At 43.5% G+C, this 23,758-nt stretch overlaps 3 protein-coding genes across 8 annotated transcripts in view; 1 reads left to right on the forward strand and 2 right to left on the reverse strand.

Annotated features, from left to right (window-relative positions):
* Nucleotides 1-1,362: 1,362 nt before the first annotated feature.
* Nucleotides 1,363-9,978, reverse strand: FAM161B (FAM161 centrosomal protein B). 3 transcript variants are annotated; one of them, XM_037394260.1, is made up of 9 exons: nucleotides 9,895-9,976; nucleotides 9,539-9,747; nucleotides 7,802-8,364; nucleotides 5,731-6,068; nucleotides 5,224-5,351; nucleotides 4,764-4,931; nucleotides 4,176-4,275; nucleotides 2,636-2,766; nucleotides 1,363-2,391 (listed from the first exon to the last, which is right to left on the reverse strand). In XM_037394260.1, the coding sequence occupies exons 2-9, from the start codon at nucleotides 9,685-9,687 to the stop codon at nucleotides 2,301-2,303; spliced, it is 1,668 nt and encodes a 555-aa protein (XP_037250157.1). In that variant the 5' UTR covers nucleotides 9,688-9,747; nucleotides 9,895-9,976; the 3' UTR covers nucleotides 1,363-2,300. The 3 variants fall into 3 exon arrangements, 1 of the variants encoding a protein (XP_037250157.1); XR_005105269.1 differs by lacking the exon at nucleotides 1,363-2,391 and having other exon boundaries at nucleotides 2,681-2,766; nucleotides 2,961-4,275; nucleotides 9,895-9,978; XR_005105270.1 differs by lacking the exon at nucleotides 1,363-2,391 and having other exon boundaries at nucleotides 2,709-2,766; nucleotides 3,204-4,275; nucleotides 9,895-9,978.
* A 99-nt stretch (nucleotides 9,979-10,077) lies between these two features.
* Nucleotides 10,078-19,437, forward strand: COQ6 (coenzyme Q6, monooxygenase). The gene is given in 13 exon segments (XM_037394261.1): nucleotides 10,078-10,115; nucleotides 10,117-10,313; nucleotides 11,960-12,094; nucleotides 12,785-12,843; nucleotides 13,958-14,081; nucleotides 14,523-14,653; nucleotides 15,022-15,129; nucleotides 15,231-15,293; nucleotides 15,643-15,750; nucleotides 16,158-16,360; nucleotides 17,475-17,590; nucleotides 17,991-18,157; nucleotides 19,280-19,437. Coding segments are annotated over 13 exon segments (1,464 nt in total). The 5' UTR covers nucleotides 10,078-10,092; the 3' UTR covers nucleotides 19,310-19,437.
* Nucleotides 14,913-23,758, reverse strand: part of ENTPD5 (ectonucleoside triphosphate diphosphohydrolase 5 (inactive)) — a 29,614-nt gene continuing 20,768 nt past the window's right edge. For 3 of the 4 annotated variants that reach the window (XM_037394267.1, XM_037394266.1, XM_037394265.1), the window contains one exon: nucleotides 19,946-23,573. In XM_037394267.1, the coding sequence (XP_037250164.1) occupies nucleotides 23,487-23,573 (87 nt within the window). In that variant the 3' untranslated portion in view covers nucleotides 19,946-23,486. Of the gene's footprint in view, nucleotides 15,062-19,945; nucleotides 23,574-23,758 lie in introns of those variants that run through there. The other variant, XR_005105272.1, reaches the window with a different exon arrangement.

A 23,758-nucleotide genomic window follows, 5' to 3' on the forward strand; every position in this document is an offset into this window, starting at 1 on the left:
TTAAAATGAGTCTACCACGCAGATGTTGTGAATTTTTGTTAAAAGACTTCAAAACTAGCATTATTACGAGTGCAGTTTTGCTAAGATACTATGTGTCTCTAATAGCTGCTATGCAGAGAATGTTTTGAGTTTATATTGCTCCCTAGCTGAACGTAAAGGTAGCGCTGCTGTCGGTAAAGCTGTTGTAATCTTGGAGGTTCTTGCAGAAGCTCCACCAGGTACCTGCGCATCAGGGTCTGATGTGGTTTGGCTGCCCTCTCATCGGTATGCTCCACTGAGAGGTCGTCTTTACCACGGTGTGTGTATAGGTTAGCTGAACAGCCTGCAATTCTTTTAACTAAAAATATCGAAGTATTTTTATAAAATGCAAAAATCCAGAGCAAAAATTGAAGTGATTTATTGCCATACCCTACTTGAGATATATTAAGAGATTACGAATCTCTTCTAGCATGACGGAAATGTAATCCTACTTTCAGAACAACACTTTGTTTAGCAAGAAAGGTGCTAGTGAGTTTCAGTTACTTAGTTTGATGCTTCTACTTTCATCACCATTTCAGCAATTTCTGTTTAGGGACCAATATTAGACTTGGATTTATACTGTACCCATGCATGCTGCCACCTCAGTGTTTGTTAAAGGGATGTGGCATAATAGCGTATATTAATGTAAAGTCAAGCCTCTGTTCCTCCTTTCTTAAGGTCTTCCTTTACACTTTAACATATTGGAAATGTCTTTTTCAAGCATCATCAAGTATTATTATGGAAATTAGCAACCAGTTTTAGTGAATACCCCTTAAAACGTATGTGTTAAAACTTCACGCTTCCTTCAGATATAGCCATTCAAGCTTGACCGGCTTAAGACCACAGACTTGGAGCACGGAAGAAATCTTTCCTTCCCCCTTCAATATGACAAGGCAGCGTGACAATATGATTACATCACTGCTCTTTTCCAGGGGATACAGGAGAAGGAACAGCCTTTGTGTGCCCTGCAGTTAAACCTGTGTAGAAGCTGGTACACTGACACCAGCCTTCCTCAAACCCTCCCAGGGTCCTTGGCAGTGCGGAGGGGAGGGCGGCTCCAGCCAGCGCGCTCCGCTGGGTATTGGGCTCTGCGGGAGCGTAACAGCGCAGCCTGCAACCCAGCGCCATCGGTTCTTGCATCTAGTACTTGGTTATGATTAAAAATGAGATATCTCCGTTTTATCTCTCTATCTAATACAGGTGCTGCATTTCTGATTTGATGATGAGGTTTTGCTGTTACAGTGTAAGGAGAAATGGATTGAGGTGACTCAGATGGAGAGACACAGCTTCTGTTTAAGTGAGGAAAAGATGATTGATAAAGAAATTGGACAATGCAGAAACATGATAGCCATTTAAAAATCTTTTAATCTCATTAATTACTACTGTAATTCTCAGTGGTAAGTTTTTTTCCAGGTGGTAAGGGTTTGTATTTTTGAGGTCATTCTTACTGTCAGGTAAAGGAGGACCACTAATGTGTGAACTGCACTGTTCAAGATGCACCAGGCATTTGAGTGCAACATGCTGACAGCTAATAAATGATACGTAATCTTTCTTCCACCAAAGTCCATCTTTGATGTTACAGTATTAGTAGAATTAGGACAACAGCAATCCAAAGTGATGCATTATTTAATTAAAACTTTCTTCATAATTTTGGTTGTTTTCCAGACCAAATTAATGACCTATGGGTGTTTTTTTTTAATATAGAAAGTGTATTGCTTCTTCCTAATGGGAGGAGTGCGCAGAGCTGGTAATGAATGAATGGAGAGTTAACACCAGGGAAGGACTTCCCTCTGAGTCTTCTCCCAAGGTAGGTCAAATTCGTCTGTTTGGGCTTTTTTTAGAAATACCTTGTTTAAAAGCATTCTACCACATACATGTGTACACCAAGATTCAGCACACCCAAAGGGCATGCTCCCCTTTCTGTGCACTTCTGTGGCGTGAACACAAGGAGCTGACACTAGAGGATGCACCTCTTTCATATCTGCTTTTATCCAAAGATAATGCTTCAACCTTTTTAACTTTTGTTGCCCGTGAAAGAAAGGGAAATGGCTCACATGAGGAACACTTGTGAAGACTAAGGGAGGCTGCAGGGTTTGCTGGGTTGCACAAGACGTGCTTTAAACGTATTGGTTCTTTTTTTTTCCTTCACTAAGTTCTCACATCTCACTTACCCCACAGCAACTCTTAGGCGTCAGCCTAAACCATAAAGTTCCTGAGGCTTAACCTGGAGAATCTTGAATTAAAAAAATCCAGAGACGATCGATGGATTCTTCTGCTAGATTTTATGTTGCCATTTCCTTTCTGCTCTGTTCCTCGTGAGGTTCTCCTTCCTGTACAGTACAGTCGTCCTTTCCATCCCGAGGCTTGGGCGCTCTGCAGAAATAGGGATTGTCTAATACTGGAAATGTTTTGCAGTGCTTGCTTGCTGCTTTGCTCCATGCATAAGAAATAGAGTGCAGTCACAGGAGTTAAGATAGAGAAGCCGTGATGCTTAATAAGAGGAGTGAAGCTGATTTAATTTTGCCTACAGTAGATGATACAAACTGGAATGCGTTCATGAACAAGGAAAATGTTTTTAGTCAAAGGCACAAGAGTTGTGTTGCATTGTTTTTATTACCTGAGAACATCAGATTCTTCTTCCAGCAAGTCAGTGGCATCTTTCCCTTTCTTCGTCACAAATTCTTCACTTAGCCCAACCTGCTGGAGGGTGTGTCTGTAGCGACGCTCTGCTCCTTGACGAGCATCATGCTATGAAAGTGAAACTTAAACAGTAAGCATGTAGTAAGCATACAGTTCCCCGTAAGTCATTTTAAAGTTCACAGGTGACGCTCCTAAAGAGAACAGGAGTAAAGCCCCTACCCAAAATTTCTCTCATCAATACAGTACAGTGCCACAACTGGACACTAGGATGATGTCTCACATCTCTCTAAGCCAGAGCTCACCTTTTTCTGCTTCTGCTCTTTTTATTCTTCCTTCTTCTGTTCCTCCTGCTTCTACAGCATTCCAGTCCTACCAGACTAGCATACTTGTGTCTGAGCCCTGATTCGGACACTCAAATTGAGAATACGTGCAACAAAGGGTTGTGAGAAATTCTGGAAGCATGTTTGCTTGTAACTTGTAAGCACTAATGACAGTGGAGTTCAATAAATGGAAAACACCTGTGAAATATCTTCCTGTCAGCTCACCTTCATGAAACTGAAAACCAAGCATCCTGGATCCTATATCCTCACTGCCTCCAAATAAACCTTGCCAATTAATGGAGTCTGAGATGACAGTTTTCCAGGGAGACTGGCCAGTTCCTAAAGGTTAAGGTGTTCTCTATGGAAGGACAGAAATCTTGGCTCAATACGAGTGAATGCTATCGATACTACCAGAACCCAGCAAACAGAAATGTTACCAACACTTATCATCGAAATGTGCCTCCGTTAACCACTCACCTGAACTGAAAGTCTGACCCAGGAGGGTACATTCTATTGAGAAACCTTAAATCAGCATGTTGTCAGTGTATCGTCACTCTGTCTCTAACCAGATTATCGTCCCTGAAGGAGACAGAACTGGAAGAGAAAACCCTGGGGAAAAGATGCTTTATAGAGAGTAAAGATCGTACCTACACCTCCAGTGCAACGCAGATTTGCAGCTGGCGGCGCGTGATGGATGAGATGTGCTGAACGCAACCCCAGAGAGCAGAACGTGCAGGGGATATAAGCGATACAGCTGTCATGAATGTTTTTCTAGTAACACTAGAGGTACAAAGAGTAAGTGCTCAACGGGAGAGGGCTTTAAGAAAAAAAAGTTTTAAAAATTCTAGACCGTAGGCTGTGGTATTTAGGTGCAGAATAGGTATTCATATAATTTCTGGTGTGACAAGGCCTTGAGTTTGATCAGACCAGATATTTTGATTGCAGTATATACTGGGGACTGGAAAGCTCTACAACCAAGAAAAAAAGACTTGAGTGTTTTTTCAAGTGGTGGGAAGGAATTTAAATTTTACTTGGGTGGCCCTTCCATGTGTTATTTTGAGTGTAGTCAAGACACTATACAACCATTTGCACCTTCTTATCTGTGAATTAACTTGAGACTACATTTCTTAATGCCTGCCTTACATGAAAGACAATGTATGGAGTCACCCAGAAACAACCTGGAACTTGAACAGTTACCTTGGTGACCTGCTCAAAGAGGTATGGTTTGTTCTTGACTCGCAGCTGCATTTCTTCCAGCTCCTTTCTGTATTCCTTTGTTCTGTCTCTCATAGTTTGCCTGAAATGGAAAAGTTGCCTAATACAGGTTCCCTCTGACTGTAGCTGATCAGGAATGAGGAATTCTCAGTAACTGCTTCGTCCTTTAAATAGCTCTGGTAATTCTCTTGATTCCAAATACTGGGAAAAAAATATCCTACACTGGCCACTTACGGACCCATTAGCAAAGCTTTACTACTGGACTGTAAGCAGAGAACCAGTGTTCACATTTTCAGAAAATGTGCTCTTGTGTGTGCCTTACCAAATCATACATTTCAGTTGGCTTGTTTGTACAAATTAGTTTCTACAAATGTTAATCTAAAGGAAACTGTTCTGTATGGAAGGAGTAGTGTGGAATTGTCGAGAAATCCAAATGAATGTGGAATGGGTATGAGAGCCAAAAAAGTTAGGCTAGTAATGTTCTTAGACCCAATTCCTCCTAAATGATTATCTGATGATTCCCAATTAGTAGAGCAAACAGATTGTTTCTGTGCAGAATAGGATACTGACCGGTTCTGTTTCAACTTCTCCTTGTGTGTTTCCTCCAGACTTTTATGCGGATCTAGGGCTTTTGCTCGGCTGTTCACTGACTTTCGGATAGCTTGACATTTCTTTTTCTGTTTCTCCAGCCAATAAATTCCTTCCTTGTCCCCTTCCTTTTTGTTATCTTGGGAGTATCTATTTAGAAAAAAGTTACTAATGAGCTCACTTAAGACTGCCAGGCTACATGCTAGCAGGGAATTTTACTTTTGTAGTCCTTTAAGGAGAAAAGCAAAATTTCAGACATATGACTGTGCAGCTCCCAAATCAAGTGAGAGTCAGGGCAAGAACTAGCAAAGAAAGAAGACAGAGAAACATTTAGGAAAAGTATTGCTGATGTAGTTAATGTGATGAGGGAAAACACTGACTTTTTTCCTCCATTTTGGTCATTAGTTGGTGTATGGTCTTTTAGATAAACTTTTCTACTTACCTAATAGCAGATTCCCTTTTTCTAGTTGCATCTGTGATATGCACTGGAAGGGTGTTGGAAGACAGAGAGGAAAGTCCGGAAAGAGAATGAATTTTTTGCACTGAAACCTTGGAAAGTTGCTGAGAATCCTGAAAAAAATGGAACTTCATTCAGCGTATTTGTTCACAGTACAGAATCTCCTCTGTCTACCCAAGACCACAGCTGGGGTATGAGGGCAATGCACTCATTCTTCTCTCTTCCATCAATAGGGATTTACATGGGGAGGAGCTGAGGGATGAGGGGAAGGAGGTGTGACTGAGAGTATGGAAGGGTGGCTGAGCCTTAGCTGTCACAGCTCATCCTCTGTGTAGAAATTTGTTCTCTGCTTTGTCCTAGAATTCTGCAGTATTCCCAAGACAAGGGCAGAGGTCACAGGACATTAACCATCCATAAATAAAGGCTAGAAATTTAAGAAGTTGCTATCTTGATCGGAGAAAGCAGTACCACAGAAATATCCAGTCATCTCACCTTTAGTTTTTCATTAGCCTGCCTCTGCCTGCCACGGAGATTGGAGGTTCTTAGCTTGAATGGCTTATTACGAGTTGCCTCTTTGATTTCTTGTCTCCTTACTGCTTCCCTCTGAAATGCCCAGTAAAGTCCTTCAAAATCCGGTATTGTTGGATTAATCCTTGGCTTGAAGCTGAAACTTTTGTCCTGCAAGAAGCCAAGCCTTTCCTGCTTAGTTTTAGTGGCAGTTCGGGACTGAGGCTCCCTCTGACAGGTGCTAGTATCTATAGGAGCTATGGAGCTCTCAAGCAAATCCTTCGCTCTCATTTGAATGCGGATTTCTCTGTAGAGTTCAGCTTCTAATGAATCAAAAGCAAAGCAATGAGAAGAATATGAGTGACATAAAAGACTCTGAAATTGCCACTGCACAACTCTACAGTTTTGGTTTTTTTTTATGATGGGAGCTACACATGTATGAGAGACCAGCCATCCTCTGTTCTTTTTCCCCACTTTCCAGCCTCTCTGTCCTCTGCCTGCCAGGAAAAAAATATTCAAGGATACCAGAAAAAAATGGGTAGCCTCTTTCTTAGGCATTAATCTCCAAATATCTCTTTCGCTTACCAGAGTTAAGTTACTGAACAAGGCTTCTCTTCCTATTCCTGCTCTTAGGGGTACTAGATAACCTGTGGCCTTTGTCTGGCAGAAGTGTTGTGTTAATCAAGGTTCTACTTTTCATATGGGACATACAGGCGCATACGCCATTATGTTGACTGTGTGATCCAAATGGGCTGTTCACATACACCTGTAACGGGTGACATGCAATATCCAGCAGTGTTTGTCTATCTTGGAAAAGATTTTAAGTAAGGAGAACTTGGTGGATGGATCATGTCTTGTGACTTCTGTGACAAACTTTCCATAGAAAGAGCGTGCTTCAGGGTACAGCATCAAACTTGAGTCCTTTCCTGTGCAGCACTAAATATTTGTGAAAATACAGATGAATGGTTGGCTGTGGGCTGGCTTTTTGCTATTAGAAAAAAAGAAATCAATACTGCTGTTTGAAAAGTAAGACTTTTTCTGAGTCTATTTATAAGTTTGCATTGACTGAGGTATGAAATGTTCATCCCTCCTCCCTTCTCATATACTAGATAGAACACCGGCTTGTCCTTTGCTTTCTTTTACCTTTCTAATATATTTAGTTTAGCACACACAACAGAATGTTCTCTGATGAAAACTGAACCGGTGTATACTCAAGAAGAAATTAGTAGGAAACGGTAAAAAAAGAAAGGAGTAAGAAAACCAATGAGAATTATCGAAGACGGGTTTAGTTCCATATTCAAGCATGAAGTCTGTATTGCTTACTTCACACTTCAAGCTGTGGGGGCTTAAGCCATCTGAAAGAAATTGAGCATCAGGAAAATTTCCTTGGCTGTCCATCTGGCTAGAACAGTCCTAGCACCTACCTCCCCTGTTTTAGCACTTAATAAGGTGGAGAATCAGTGGGAAGGTAACTGAAAACATCAGAAAATGGCAGGAGAGACTGGACAACTGCACTGTCACTTAGAACTGAATCAATTGCCTGATTTGGGCTCAGGAAATATTTTTCTCCTAGAGGTTCTGTGCAGCACAGATTACTTGGGTGGGAGTAAAATTATCAGTTCCAAGATACTGCACCGACCTTGGATGCTTTTGAAACTATGTCTGTCTTCACATTTGTGCCACAAATCATCCAAGTCCCTTCAGTGTAACCAAACACATGGAATCCACTGCAGGGAAGGATTCCCAAACTGTCATGACTTGCAGCAAAAGGGGTATGGAAATCTGTCTGAGGAGCTCAACGTACCCATGTGTGCTGGGGAGTGGTACAGAACTGCTGCTGCTGACACTGGTACAAGACTGCTAAGTTTAGGCCACTTTCCTGTAAGGGCATCTAGTTGAGATGTAATGAGCAGTGATATACAGGAGACCAGATACCACCAGGGCACATAGTGATACTGGCTTCATGCTCCAAGTAATGCCACGATCCTACCTCCCAGCATGGAGACAGTGAGGGACAGGCAGGGAGTTTTTTTTACAGGAAAAACCTGGCATTTACCTTTGAGTTTATCTCCAAGAAGTGGGCCGTAGGTAGATTTAGGAACTTTTTTACTGGCTTGCTTCTGTTTGGAACTCTCATTTGAGGTTGCTGCCGCCAAGAACTTTTGTCTGATAGCTTCTTTCTTTTTCTCCTCCTTCTCCAGGAAACTGAAGGGCCTCTGGGTAGAAAGTAGCAGCTCCTTTCTTTTCTGTGTTGCCGTTTGCCTGCAAATCTCATTCTGCTCCATTATTTCCTGATAAAGGGGCAGAAATACATGGGCAGGTACAGGCTGTGCCCGGAATTGTTTCTGACATTCAGCTTCATCCTGGCTTTGCATTTTGTCTCTCTGTTTGTCTAGTTCAAGAAACATGTATGACTTCATCAGCTGGGACTTTTTGCGAGCTTCCCGCAGTGTCATTTTGAAAGGCTGAGGGATGGTGATGGAAGGAATCCAGGGAGATGAAGCGCTTTTTGGCCTTAAGCGGGATTTCGGAAACAAGTGAGGCTTTTGCTGATCCCAGGTACTGTCCGAGGTGAGGTCAATCAAAGAACTAGACTGCCTTTTGTTTCCAGATGTACAACTAAGACAAAGACATTATGAAGAGGAAATAAGTGCAATCATTAAAAAACAAGTTAAAAGAAGGGACGCACTACTGATTAAGAGGAAGACACCACAGACTGAGCTGGTCATTAAAAGACAGGCCTAGGGCTTATCATTCATCGTTCTCATGCTCTTTATGTTGCTTTGCTATCAAAGTTCATGAGCAGAGCTTTGCTTGTTTTCCATTTTCCATGCATAAAATGGTGGTTATGCCTGCTTAGCTTTGTAATGCAATTTATTATGCTGCTAGCACTCGTATTACCAGAAAGGCCACAAGTAAACCAGAAAGTTCCAACTTTAAGGATATATGGCTGATAGCTGCTCAGGAGAGGCAATAAATTAGTTACACAGATGCAGAAATCCTAACAGTACTGAACACCAGCATTCCTAAGATGCTGATGGAAGGGCCATTGCAAGGAACTGCTTTAGTGCAACTCTTAAAGAGATTCAGCTGGAAACTTTGTAGCTGATGACAAGACCATGTAATTAATGATAAGAAAAAAACCCCAAGACTATTGTGGGTCTTATTGAAATAGCAAAATTCTCATAAGATGTTTGTGGGTGATTGTGAAACTGAGTAAAACTGACTAGATATTTGGGGTAGGAGTAAATGCAGGTAAAAAGGAAGGATCAGGGTGGACTGAGAACAGGAAAAGGGGAGCAAACGGAAGGTGCCAGTCATGCATAAACAGGCTCCTTCCTGGTCAATGCACTTGCCAGGGGATTGTCGCAGACTGTTTTTCTTCATAAACTATTTGGTTTGTAACATGTGTGTGTATATATATATATCTCTGTGTGTATGTACACATGTAATGTGTATGTGATCTGCTAGTGAACTTCAAGCTGGGCTAACCGCAAGACATCTGAGAGCTAGACGTTGGAGAGACCCCAGCTCTGAAGACTGGATGCTGAATAGAATTGCGTGTGATCTGCTAGCAAATTGTAAACACGATTAGTTGATGAGCAGGAATGGGATTTGTGCAGTTCCTGTGAATGCTGTTTAGGTGGGCACCTGTTGGCCCCATCCTTCCATTAGTGAATAACATTTGTGGCCAGTTTTTCGGTACTATATACATGTATCTTAGGACTTCCGTGCTCAGCAGCAGCAGGAATCCCCCATGCCATTCTACCATCCTTACCAGGCACCATCCTACCTGAGAGCCTCCCGCAGCTTGTCACGCAGGACTGCCACCTCCCGCCTGAAACCCTCCAGCTCCTCATCCTCTTCCGATACCCCGAGGGCATCCCAGAATTTTCCCTGGCACGGTAAGCCCGGTTCTAACGGAGACTGGCGGCCTCCCATGCTCCCAGGCAGGAGATGCAGGAGTTGAGGCCGCTACAGCCTGAGGACATGCCGTGTCACCTGGAAGGAAATAAAAAATAACACGAAAAGCGCTAGTTTCGGAGGTGAGACCTCAAATTCTGTGCCCGCCTCGGCGATGGCGGCTTTACCTCAGCCCCGGCGGCTGAGGTAAAACGGCGATCACCGAGACTAGGCCGTTCCCCTCACCTGCAGGCCGCCACCTCTGCCTCTCTAACGGCACAACTCCCGACCCCCGCCAATCAGCGAAGCCTGCTGCACTCTAGTCCCGCCTTCTTAGCCTGAAACAGCCAATCAGTCTCCAAGGCGGGCCGCACCTGCCGCTCGCTCATTTGCGCTCGGGAAGAGCGGTTTGGCGTAGCGCGCCGTCAGGCAGGCTACGTTGCTATGGTTTCCCGGCGCGACTTCCGTTCGGAGGTGGGGGCGTGTCGTTATTTCCGCTGTCATGGCGGCGGTGTGCGGACGGGGGTTGCTGGCTCCGCTGGGTGGGCGGCTGTGGGCTGGGCCGCGGGTTCCGCTCCGTTCTGTCGCCGCCACCGCCGCGCCGCTCTACGATGTGGTGGTGTCGGGTGGGGGTATGGTGGGGAGCGCCATGGCCGCCGTTCTAGGTAAGGCTGTGACCTTCTCGCCCGCTCCGGCCGGTGTCGCGGGTGCCCCCGGCCCGGCCTGGCCCGGCCCGCCTCCTGTCCCTCCTGCCCCCGCCGCGGTGGTGCGACATCGCGGCGGTCCTCGGGCCTCCCGAGGCCTCGTTCTGTGAGTTCAGCGGGTCACGGGTTTTGTGTCCTGCTGCCTCACCCGGTTCCACGAAAAACTTATGGAGCTTTCCCAAAACTGTTCAATGTGTGGAGTATCGGGTACTTGTATAAGTCGACCGTAATTATTAATACGTCTTGGTGACAGCGTGAGATAAGTCTGTAGTTATTTAGAATCTTAATGTTCAAGATCCTGCTGTGGAATCGCCTTATTCCTGCATCCCCTTATGACAGCACTCTAAAGTTGACTTAAAGCTGTTTGGTTAGCTGATTGCTATGATAAGCCTTGTATTTATAGACAGATATATGTTAGCATAGCCATTACTTTGAATTCTGTGGACTGCTTATGGTGTTTCTGTTAAACACGGCCACCCTTAACTCACTGATGTGTAATTTCAGCCATAGCTGAGAATGCTTTTCTGATCCGAAGTTTATTCTCTGACCCTGTGTTTTAAACATGTGAATACTAAATTAAAATGGGTTTGTGCTTGGTTTGTACCACTAGAAATCCTGAGAGTAGTGGCTGCTGCCTTATTTGTAGTGTAGATTCAGAAGGGTGTAGTAGTGACGGAAGCGTTAAGAAAAGAGTGTGAAGAAGACCAAAGGTCCTAAGTAATAAATGCTTTGCAAGTATAAGGTTTACCTTGCAAACTTGTTGTTCTGCTTGTTTTGTTAAACAAGACCACAGCTGAACTGAGACAGCCTAAGGATCCCCTCCAGCAGTGGTATCTGAGGCTAACATGCAGCTTTGGGACCTTTCAAGAGATAAGGTTACGTTATGCATAATCTAGAAAATACATTCAGGATACTGCTGCTACTAGGGTGCTGTAGTAGTAAACTCTAGATGTTATAATGACACCATTTCTGCTCTCCATACCTTCTGCAACCATAGCAGTCATATGCAACAGGCCTGCCTAATTCAAGTTGTAGTGTGATTTACTCTTTACTTGAGTCCTCTCTTCATTCTTTCTTTTTTCCAGTTCAGTTTAAGTGATAGTTAAAAGTCTGAACTAACTGTGCTATTCCACTGCTGGAATATGAGGATAAAGAAAACATTATTGTAGTTGCTAAGTGTCATAGAAGTTTTATTTTGATCTCTTGCTCTAATAGCTGAATTTATGTTTAAACTCTGAAAAATTTGTTCTGTGTGTGGAGTAAACATTGCAGATTTTACTCCTTAATTACTTCAATAATGAACTTCCATAACAACAAGATAGGCACAAATTTGTACAAAAATGTAAATTTTGTACAACAAGAAAACATCTAATCCTTGCCTTAACTGCAAAAGGGTTGTCCATCTCAGTAACAGCATTGTGGTCATAAAGCTTTGTAATACAAAAGTTTACCTGCCTGGTCAAAACCTGTATTGTAAATGTGTTGCTTATTAAGTTTTGCATGTACTCTATCGTATTGCAGAAATGCAGAGCCATTACTGATAGAGAAATAAGAAACGAGATTTTTGGCAGGAGCATTGTAACAAAGCGTGTATTTGCTTGTTTTAGGGCATGATATCCACTTCCGTGATAAGAAGATTGCTCTGCTGGAGGCTGGTCCTAGGAAAGATTATGATCACATGCCAGACAGTTACAGCAACAGGGTCAGCTCCATTTCCCCAGGATCAGCAACCCTGCTAAGCAGTATGATTTCTGTTGTTTGCATTTTTAACAGTGTATTTGAACTGGTTTTATTTTGTTTAAACAAAACCCCTTTGAGCGTGGGCTGCCTTCGTCCTAAACTCAACAGAATTATTTGCATTTGTCTCTTAGTGTTCTGTGTGCTGAATTGTGATTAAATCAGCCTTGTCTTAGTAACAGGGATCCATGTTCTGGTATCTTGGTCTGATTTGTTAGAGATAAATATTTGTGAAATTAGGCTAGTGAAAGGGTGTAAGGTGCTCTCTAAAGCGTCTGGAATCTTCTGTTCACAAAGGAAGCACGTACTTGATGCTCTGTGCTCTGGTAACTCGCTTCCAATTAATTTTCACTTTAAAGACAGATTTGATCCTTGATTCCTTATGGAGAAAGAAATGTTCTAAACAACGATGGCCGTGTGTTTCTGTGTCTGTTTTATTACTCGGTGGTAGGACAGTGTGAGTTGACTGTTATATCACAGTGTCCAGGGATTGTTTCGTTCCTGCTGGCTTATGTTAACAGTGCAGTGATGCGATGCTGGAGCTGTGAGAGTATCGAGGCAGACCTGGCCCAGAGTCTGGGCACTGATGGGCAGGGAGGGAGGAGGAGAGTGTGGAGCGAGCTTTGGTTTGTCTGGGTCCCAATGTCACGTGTGAGCCTGCACCTCCATGCGATTGTGTCCTTTTCGTCTTTCAGGTTTTGGTGCCTGGGATCATGTCTGCAGCCTGAGACTCAAACCATTCCGGCGAATGCAGGTGCCTTCCTTACAGCTGCAAATATACTGTGTGTCTGTCACTTTGCATTCTCAGAAGTACTCACAGTAATGATCCAAAGGGTTTTCCTTTGGCAAAGGGCAGGTCCTGCTTATGATGATTTCTGTTAATTTCTTTGGGGTAGCAATCTACTCAGAAATACCTGTCCTCAGCGTCTTGACAATACAGGAATGAAAGGTTGATTCCTAATGGAAGCTGTAGATATTGAGGCAGGCGTGCTAGTCAGGAAATAAAGGTAAAGGTGTGTTTCGGTTTTGGCTGGGATAGAGTTAATTTTCTTCATAGTAGCTTGTACAGTGCTGTGTTTTGGATTTGTAGTTAAAACTGTTGATAACACAGGCATGTTTTAGCTATGGCTGAGCAGTGCTTACGCAGCGCCAGGCTGGCTCTGTTTCTCTCACTGCCCTGCCAGGACACGCACAAGAAGCTGGGAGGGGACTCGGCCAGGACAGCTGACCCCAGCTGACCTCAGGGATATCCCACACCATACAACATCATGCTCAGCAATAAAAGCTGAGGGGGAGAAGGAGGAAGGGGAGGACGTTTGGAGTTAGGGCATTTGACTTCCCGAGTAGCTGTTACACATGCTGGAGCCCTGCTGTCCTGCAGATGGCTGAACACCTGCCTGCTGACGGGAAGTGGTGAATGAATTCCTTGTTTTGCTCTGCTTGCACACGCAGCTTTTGCTTTACCTATTAACTGTCTTTATCTCAACCCACAAGTTTTCATGCTTTTACCCTTCCAATTCTCTTCCCCATCCCACTGCAGGGGAGTGTGCGAGCGGCTGTGTGGGGCTGAGCTGCCTGCTGGGTTTAACCCACAGGGTGGTGGGGCAGCTTTATATGTTAACTCTGTAACAGGAAAGTAGGGATAAAAAACTTTGCAATTAGGTTTTGAGATGAAGCTAAATAATTGTATGAAAGGAATTGATTTACTGTAGTAGCTGGGAGTAAACAGTAATCCAGGACATTTCCTGTAGTTCTGCATTTCTAGATTGCCGTGTCCTTTTCCCATTAGGATGGATACATTCATAGTCCCTAAAAGGAACAGCACTTCTTTATTGTGTAGCTTCATGTAATGTATTTTTTCTTTGTAGGTGTGGGATGCTTGTTCAGAAGCCATGATCGTTTTTGAGAAAGATGACTTAGATGACATGGGTTACATAGTGGAGAATGATGTCATTATGTCTGCTCTCACAAAACAGTTAGATGCAGTAGCAGGTAGTGGACAACTTCTTTAATATTTTATTTCCTGCGGAGAGCTTTCAGTTACTTGCCTTCTGTTGTATGCACCACGTTATGAGAGGGAGAAATTAACCTAACAAGTAACTCTGAGACATAGGCAGCTTCTTGAATTGGGAGGGGAGGGAGAAATCTGTCTTCCAAAGGCTACACAGCAAGAAAGCAGTTGCATCTGTAGTTCTCCAGAACGTAAGTCTCTCCAAAAACAGACTTAATGAGAAGATCTGTAGCTCTCTATCCAGAGCAGGCGTTGCAATGACAAAGGGTTGGCCAGATCTGTTATTTCAGAGCGCCTTGAGAATTGTAGCGTCAGCTCTTAAGGTTGCCATTAAGACACGTATGGCCTTTGCTGTTGTAGCAATGTTTCCTCTTTTCATGTCTGTATCATGCTGTGACCATGGTACTTTGTGTTCCCATCAGACCGGGTGGAGGTTTTCTACGGGAGCAGAGCAGTCGGGTATACCTGGCCCCTTTCCTCTCACAGATGTGATACAAGCCCTTGGGTCCAAATTGAGTTAGCTGATGGACGCAGACTTCAGACCAAACTACTGGTAACTAAACTTTTTATTTCTGTTGATCAGGCATCATCTCTCACCCAAGTCCTTTCCACTGGATTTGGTTCTGATTCCGTGTGTGCCGCTCCACCCACGTGGAGGGCTTGAGTGAGGTGAGTGGCTAACTCTGACAGAGATGCTGTGGGACATGGTGCATAGCCTTTTCTGTACCCAGTACGAGACAAAGTGGACAAGAGCAGAACGGGCCACTTCTTCTGGTTTTTGGGGATTTTTTTTAATTTTTCTTTTTTTTTTTATTCTGAATAAACACAAAATGTGTATGTGCAGGCTGAGGTTTGTAGGCTGGTGTATTGGCTTTCTTAGGAGTGGCTGAAGAGGTTGCTTTGTATCTCTTTGTTTTGCAGATTGGTGCGGATGGACATAACTCTCTAGTCCGGCAGAAAGCTGAAATTAAGAACATTGAGCATCAGTATGACCAGTCAGCTGTGGTGGCAACTCTTCATTTGTCTGAGGTGAAATGCTGCTAATGACTCTTCCATAAGCAGCAGAACAGCTTAAGCGAGTGATTCAGGTTGCTAGTTCCTAACTGTCTGCTTGGTTCTTTCCACTGTAGGCCACAGACAATAATGTAGCGTGGCAGAGGTTCCTTCCCACAGGGCCAATTGCGCTTCTTCCGGTAAGATGACTTGTGGTCTTTGTATTTTTTTTTAAGGTCTGTTTTGTTTGTTTGGGTTTCTTTACTTTTTTAGTCTGTTCTTTTCTAGTAATTTTGTCTATGCCTGCCTTTGTTGGTTCTGTCTCTTTCAGAATTTGTCCAGCTGCCCTTTACTTTTCAGTTCCTGCATTTTCTCCCCCTCCTGCCCTCTCACTTTATCCTTGGTATTTTGCTCTTGTAGCAAGTTGAGCTGGAGGAGTGATGTGCAGAGGGACTAGTGTGGGGCAGGGCAGCAGGGAAATCTGCACTTATGGTTTATTTTTCCTTCTTTTTCTCTTGATACTTACCCTTGATGTTCTCTTAAAACTAGCTGTCTGACACTGCCAGCTCTCTGGTCTGGTCTACATGTCATGAACATGCATCTGAACTTCTTGCTATGGACGAGGAAAGTTTTGTGGATAGCATCAACTCTGCCTTTGTGAGTATCAGCCTCGTGGCGGGTATGAGGCTTTGTTGTAATCACGAGAAATATAATGGAACCCTACAGCTTAAAGGGTAGTCATGGGAGAGGTGGATTCTCAAGTTCCTTTCTCTGGTGAGGATGGTACTAAAAAGGCACTTTGCAAAGAAAGGATGACCCTTTGGGACTGAATTAGGTTAGTTCTGAAAGTCACAGAAGTTGAACTAGATTTCCAAAAAGTGGGAAGGGTAGACTCATCCTAGTTGGAAAATGTCTTAAAACAATGAAGATAATTTCTTCTACTGTAAAATGTTGTCCAAGAAGTTAAAATTCAGAATTTGGAGCTCTTTCATATTTCTTTTCAACTGGATTCTTTTATATGTCTAGTTAGGGTTAACATCTTAAAGCTTTGTTTGTTTTTTCAGTGGAGCAACGTAAACCACTCGGACTTCATCGACACTGCTGGGGCCATGTTTCGATCTGCTATTTTACTCCTGACGCCCGCAGGGACTGCAGTCCGTCAGCTGCCCCCAAGTGTTGCTAAAGCAGATCCAGAGAGTCGAGCCATGTTCCCTCTTGGAATGGGGCATGCGACCGAGTATGTCCAGCACCGCGTGGCTCTTATCGGGTAAGGTCCCTAATAGTAGCCCGTGGGTGGCTTGTGGTCAGAAGTGATGAGAGTATAGCAACTCCCAGTCAACGAACTGGATGGTTAGAAATAATTTATAGTTTCAGTGTGACTTTATCCAGGCCCAGTTTGTACTGTGTGCTCTTGCGCCAACAGTTGTTTTCTGTGAGTAGCGCCCTGTCCGTTGTGTGTGCTTTTTACATAAACTGTGGGATAATTATTTCCCTTTTCTGGTTTGTGTAGTTCAGTGAAACAATCCAGTATTATCTCATGCTGGACCTGTTCTTCTCCAAACACTGCAGCAGCTGTTCTGTGTACCAGTTTGAATTTTAAACTCACTTTTCTTGAATGCAAATGACAAAACTTACAAATTATTCCAAATGGGATGTCATAGGCTTTTGTATGGTGGCCTATAGAAAAAGGAAAATATCTTTTATATTCTAAGGTTGCACGTACTTTTTTCTCCACCACAGCTGCAATACACTGGCAGCTTATAGTAATTCTTGGATGCTGTATTACACTTCAGATACTCATCTTTCCAACCTGTGAGCCACTCCGTGCTCAGGAGCACTCTGTGCTTGATAGCTTGTTGAAGTGCATGATCTTACATTTCATACCCAAACTTCATTCCTTTTCTCTGACTTTGACTCACTTATCAGCATGTCTGGCTTTGTCCTTTACAGATAAGTCTGCTCATAAAAGAACCTGATTTTGTTTCTTTTCAATAATATCCCTCTTCTCCTTTGTATTCATGATGTCTGTCTCCTTTGTGTTTGTGATGACAGACTTCCTGTTGTGCTGAGGTCACTTACAAAAACATTAAGGCCTGTTCCACATGTGAGCTGAGAGAGGACTTTTGATTCTTTGGTTAGTCACCTCTTTATAATTTTTCTTTTCAGAACTGCTTTTTGTTGCCTCCCCTTTATCTTGCTTCCTACAACTGGAGAGGCAGTCAGGTCATTCAGCATAGATACAGGGAGGTACTGGATAAAATGTATATGCTGCTGTACGGTGGTGTTTATTGCAAGGAACTGAGGAGTGCCATATCGGGGTTTGTCACCCATTACGACTTTCTTCAAGAAGAGATATAAATTTCTGTCTTATCTTGCTCCAGGGATGCAGCACACAGAGTCCACCCACTTGCAGGACAAGGTGTAAACCTGGGCTTTGGCGATATTGAATGTTTAGCGCGTCACCTCAGTGCAGCAGCCTTCAATGGGAGTGACCTGGGTAAGGATCCAAGGTGATGAAGTGGCAGTAAGATGAGTCTTACAGGCCACTGCTGCTATCAGGACATGCATTACCTCTGTCACAGGTTAAGTGTGCTGCTGTCTTGTGTTTGAAATAAGCATCTCTGATTGGCTGTGGAGCAGTGAAAGATTCTTGGATGCTGTTTCCATCCCACAAATCTCAAAGCTGCTTTAAAAAAAAAAAAAAAAGTTCTGCAGGATGGCAGTTAGAGGTGGTGAGATGAAGAGCACTAGCTGATGGATGGAGGCCTTTATTAATTAAGATAGACCATTGCTCTGTTCTCTTTCTCTGTTTTCAATTGTCAGTGAAGACTGCTATATAAATAAAATGCACAATTGTGGCATGTCAGCTTTAATAGGAACATTCTGTTCTCTTCCAGGCTCCTTAAGACATCTCTTAAAGTTTGAGACAGAACGTCAGAGGCACAATGTCTCCTTGATAGCTGCTATTGATGTGCTAAAGAGGCTTTACTCCACGAGACTGACTCCCTTGGTGTTGCTGAGGACATGGGGATTGCAAGCAACAAATGCCCTGCCTCTTGTCAAAGTAAGACTCTCACTTTAGTGAGGGCTGTAGGAAGAGTCCAAAGCTGTGAATTATTTTTTCTTTTAAATGAAAAATTTTTGGTTGGAAAATGCTACTTGTTCACTCTTGAGGTTTTGTGTCCTGAATGAGCCTGAGGAATTCCTAAATAACTGATGGCTCAGTAGTAACTTTTCTTGCTGTGCACCAGGGAGGATAAGGGATCAAAGCGTTTCTATCAGTAGTCAGGGGTTAGAAGTCTTTGGCTTTATTGTGCTGTGCAATGAAAATGCGGAACCTTGAACTGCATTCCAAAAACACACTATGAAAAACCAGCCCTATGTAGACACATCTTCACTAAGAATAAGGTGACATCAGGTGACTTGGCAGATGTGGTGTGCAGCCCAAATGAGTTACCTGTTTCTGTGCTGTTCTGCCTTGTGAAACTGTTCCCTTGTAGCAGCAGTGCAAGTCTCTGTAATGGCATTACCTGAGGCAGGCAGTTGTGAGGAGGTTCAGTCTTAAAAGACCCTCCATTTGCAGCCTGTCTTCCTGTCCGATGGTGTCTGTTGCACCATCTTGACCTAGTGGATGGATTTTCATGATTTTCCTTAAGCCACCTGCTCTCAAAGCTCCCAAGGACCCTCAAATCAGATTCCTCATTCCTGGATTTGAATGTTTTATTCCACAAATCAAGTCACCTTCTTCCTGTTTAACAGAGGTGGCCTGTTTCCTTTGTGTTATGCTCACAGTAAAGACACTACCCAAGCTGAAGAGCAGTAAGTTCTGAAGGCACAGTAGCTGCCACTGGCAAGGTGTCTGTATTAGTTTCCTTAAAAAGAGGACTATGCTGCCACTGCTTCACTGCTCCATTTTTTTTCTGTTTCTCTGTTTAAAGCAGAAAACCAAATGAAGACCTCTTTTCTGAGCACGCAACCTGTTGGTAACACCTCTGTTTCATGCTACAATGGGATGCTGCAACTTCAGTTTTCTAGCATACAGGGATAGGTGCTCTGCATTTGGCTAGGAAGGCTGACAAAGAACTGTTGTTGATATATATATAAAAGGAAGGAGACTACAGCTGCTTTCTAGAATATGTGCTTATTACCAGTTTATGAATTACTTTTCTTTTTCTTCTCTTTTTAGGAGCAAATCATGGCTTTTGCCAGCAAGTGATTTGTTGTCAGTTTGGAGCAGCAGCGTGCCAGTGAATGTATTGCCCTTATAAGGACTGTGACTGACTTGGATCTTGGAGTTGTGTTATTTTAACAATAAAAACAGGGATGGAGTTGTGTCTTACATCATTCACTGGTTTATGAAAAAGTTCTGTCTCATCGGCTCTCCTCAAGAGGATTTACAGTCTTTTCCTGTAGTACGATGGTGTCTTCAGCCACAGAACTCTCTGTACGATGTGCTTTTAATTTGGGGCTCTTGAATTGCAGCTTGAGGTGAAAACCGCTGTCTGGCTTTTGGCAAACACAGTGCTGAATTTTGCCAGCTGCAACTTTTGCTGCTTAATTACTTTCAGTTTTCCCTGACATGATTTCTAGAGTGGTAATGTCACTCCTGGGTTCTTAGCACTTCCTGGACTCAGAAAGGAGGGGGAGATTTTAGCAGAGAGACAGCACATGGTGGCAGGTATGTTTTAAAGCTGTAATCTTGTCTGTCTTTCACCCTCTTCTCTGCCCTTCTTTTGGTGCTTTATGTAATAATGGTGTTTCTTGTCAAACTGGCCGGTCTTGAGGGCTCCATGAAAAAATTGCAAGATAACAGTAATATCTAGGAAAGAAAACTGTACCACCATGTCTTGAATATTGTTAAAAATGCTTTAATTACTAAAATAGACATTCAAGATATTCTGTCTTAGGTTCCAAACACCAGCCTCCTACATTAGACGTTTGCCACTCACAAAATTAAGTGAGCACTGCCCACGGGCAAGATTTACAGGTATGGTTTACCAGTATCAGGAATTAACATCAGAAAGAATGAAGCATAAGCTCTGAGCTGAAACCCATTATTTGTGCTTCTTCAGTAACTCCTATGAGACAGTTCCTGTTAGTGACTGGCTAAAAGACATTACAAAGGAGGAGACAGAAATCAGGGCTGCAAGTAGAACTGGACTCTTAAAAGGCTGCTTAGTTTTTAGTTAAGCTAATAAATAATCTCATTGCACTAGGGTAGGTGTGAGGACTTGACTGGCTTCTCTAGATCCCCCACCCACCTTGAGTAGTTCAGATGTAAACAGCAGGGGCTCAATTCTGCAATTTCTTGCAAAAGAAACCTTTGGGTAGAGTTTTTGTTTCTCTCATGACTGCAGGATCAGGCCCCTGGTAGAGAGCAGCAGTTACGCTTCAGTAAATGAATTGTGCCAGTGACAAAAGCAGGCCGTGAGCATGCAGGTTTAACACAGCTTTGGCACTGGGAAGCAGATGCTCCCACCTAGCACTTGTAGTACTGGAGTCTGAGGCAAAGAACACAGAAAAGAAGCTTCCTCTGCATAGCACCCGTCTCGTTCTAGACCATTTTCCCTTCAGACAAAACCAAACCCTTATGCACTCCGCAGGGTGAGTGTCTATTCAGGTGGCAGATCTGCTGCTGCTGGTTGCTTGCGTACAACATCCCACCTTCCCTTCTTGTTTCAAATGCAGCCTCCCTGCTTACGGCTCAGCCCCAAGGTTGAGTAAGAGTTTGTCATAGCACTGGCTCAGACGGAAAGAAGACTTTGGGATTATTAAATTAGCTAGTTCTCAGGCGTGACGCAGCCTGGCTAGTAACCACTGCACCTACTTCATGTTCTCTGAGAATACAGAAGTGAATATTAATTCTTCACTGAAGACAAAATGAATGTGTTTGCAGTCACCTTGTGCAGAGCAGACCATGTGCTAAGCTTTACAAGGTACTAGGAAGGGGAATAAGAAATGTTTGCAGTTGAAGAGGCCACAACTACTTCTTCATGTTGAAACAAGCTCCTAGGGAGCAAGGAACAGAAGTCTGGTGTGATGCTCGACATGAATCTCAAAATGGATTCTGGTAGGGAGGAATACAGGTAGGATGGACATTTCATATTTCAAAGAAACAGCCTGAATTGACAGCAGGGTGTCAGTGGTGGGACAGGTAGGGGTATAGCTCTGTGCCCAGCCCTCGCTCTCCTGTTGCTGACTGAACTTGTTCAATCGAAAGCATACCTCACACCCTAGCACCATAAAACCTGAGACAGGAGAAGGGATTAGCTTGACCAGCCACAGTCAAACTGAACGCTGCTAACTGCAAGTGGACTGCTATTCACAGTAAGGCAAGTGCCTCCAAACTGCCTGGCAAGATTGGTGAGGGCACAAGTGAGCTCCTTCCTCCCCTTGCTGGGAATCGCTAATTATTTTCAAATCCAGTTTGCAGGGAAGGTAGTGTCAGGGCAGTCTTTGGTTTTACAGAAGTGGGAAAGGTGTGTTAGAGCAAATAGGTAACTGTAAATGCCTGACAGGAAAGTGTTCATCACAAGAAATTGGTGGACAAAAGCTTCCCTTTGTCATGTAATACCTCTGTTCTTATGACTGGGGTAGACTTACCTTTTCTTTGTACATTCTATAGTGAGTAGAAGATACTAATTTTTTATGAGCTACCTGCCAGCTATTTCATGGGGTGGAAAAAGTTGTCTCTTCTGCTGTTTCTGCTTAGGGCAATGCAAGGTCTGCACCTGGAGCCTCAAGGTATTCAAGCAGCCTTGATCTTCTCTACAGCCAATTAAACAAAAAAACCAGGATTCTACAGCCCAGCTTTCTAACCTAGCTGATGAGATGCTGTATTTAAAATACTGATCTTTCATTGCTTCTATGTTTGGCGTCACTTTAAATTGTTACTCAAATAGCTTCACGCTATCCTGACAGAAGTCTTGGCCTTCCCAAACAGCTGCAACCCCTTCACTGGGCACACTGTTCCTTAAGTCCTAATATATATATTAAAAATCATGCCAGAGCAATGCAGGCCTGCAACAACATTTCGTGGGTCCAACTCCACTATATTAAAGAGAAATGAAGTTTAAAACAATTTAAAAGGGACAAGAGATAAGCAAGCAGAGCTACTTCGTTTCTTGTTCTCCCTCTGTTTCTGATGCTAATTCCACTCTCTCCCCATTTTTGTCTATTAAACAACTGCAAAAAACTCTGTAGGCAGAGAAGGTTCCTAAGGAAAGTGCAGGAAGTGGTAAGCCCAAACTTTCAGATGGAGACCCACAGCTCACTTGGACAAAATGGGCTGTGGCCCAGCAGGTCTCTCCAGGCTGTGTAGTGCTCTTTTCCCTCATGCTGGCACTAGGCTTGATGCTTCGGTGAGTTGATTTAAATCAAGTTTGGTGTCATGAATTGGCTCACCAAAGAACCTGAGGAGCACCAGCATCAGGGGAAAGGCAGCTGTGTGAGTGCCTTGCTGAGAGCAGAGAAACAGAACTGCCTCTCAGGGCAAAGTGAGCTATCAGATCAGCCATTTCATCTGACTGCACCCTTAATTTCCCTGTGGATGTAACGTGACAAGCATTTTTTTGGCAGTGGGGTTTAAATAGCACTGCTGCCTAGTTGTGCCAGCACAACTATGTGTTATGACTACATGCTAATGAATCGAGTTATCAGGTCTTCTACCCGGATGTACGGACGGTATAGCTGCATAGACTTGTAAAGGGCAGCTAAAAGGAACACAGTCGGGCACATGTTCTGCTTAGGAAATGACTGCTGCCTAAAGAAATACTTGGTAAGTTACAACCTCTGTTTTAGCCGACACCTTTCCCAAAACCATGCCCAAAGTGTGCTTATAACAGACCCCTTCTTGAAAGACTAGAGTCTTCCTGCAACGTATTAGCCAAGCTAACAGTCAGGTACTTGAAACGCTGAGGCTGGCATCATCCAGTGTTGTTCACTTTTCTCTGAATGACTGCTGGTGCCATCTTTGATGTCTGTATTTAACATCTCACAAGCAAACTTAAGTGTGTTTAAAATAAAATGGGGAGGGGAAGTCACATGTCTGTAGCCTGCCACCACACGCCAGGTACTTACTCTGTGCTTCTAGCAATGGGACGCTATACAAACGTGCTGGTGAAAGCTGGCTTTGAGCGCCTTGCGGATACTCCGCTGGGGTTAAGGTCTTTTGTCTGTCAGAAGGCAGCTTCTGGATCATTTACAGCAATCACAATCATAAATCACACTGTGGCAACTCTCATGATGCACAACGCCAATCTGGGGTGAAGATCTGTTCTATACCTTTGGTCTGTGTTCTGCTGTGACCAACTCCAGCTGAACAACGTACCTGGAGATTTCCCTTTGCTTTCTCAGCCTTTCAGAAATGCTGAAGTCCGCAGGAATGTCACAGCTCAATAGGTTATCCCCAGAGACTGCAGTAGGTGAAAGGTAGCACCCAAAGTCCAGCTTGTCTCAATGTTGTTCACTTTCTTTGTTAACTATAAAGGAAGAAAGAGTTATTGTTCCTGACAGTTCTCTAGATTTATATGTTGCACAGATGACAGCAACTACATGGCACAACCCTGGAAAAACTCAGTAGATAATTAACCAGAAAAATGAACTACTGCATGTTGATTGATACAGAGATTGGAAAGCTGGCTTTGGGATTTAACCTTTTTCTTAC

Source organism: Falco rusticolus, chromosome 7, assembly GCF_015220075.1.
Source record: "Falco rusticolus isolate bFalRus1 chromosome 7, bFalRus1.pri, whole genome shotgun sequence".
In the NCBI taxonomy this organism is placed as follows: Eukaryota; Metazoa; Chordata; class Aves; order Falconiformes; family Falconidae; genus Falco; species Falco rusticolus.

Coding starts and splice junctions, on each gene's coding strand:
- FAM161B (XM_037394260.1), bottom strand. CDS start 9,687: ATGGGAGGCCGCCAGTCTCCGTTAGAACCGGGCTTACCGTGCCAGGGA. Junction 5,352..5,730: donor AGGCTAATGAAAAACTAAAG/GTGAGATGACTG, acceptor CATTTTTTTCAG/GATTCTCAGCAACTTTCCAA. Junction 4,932..5,223: donor AAAAGGGAATCTGCTATTAG/GTAAGTAGAAAA, acceptor TTTTCTAAATAG/ATACTCCCAAGATAACAAAA.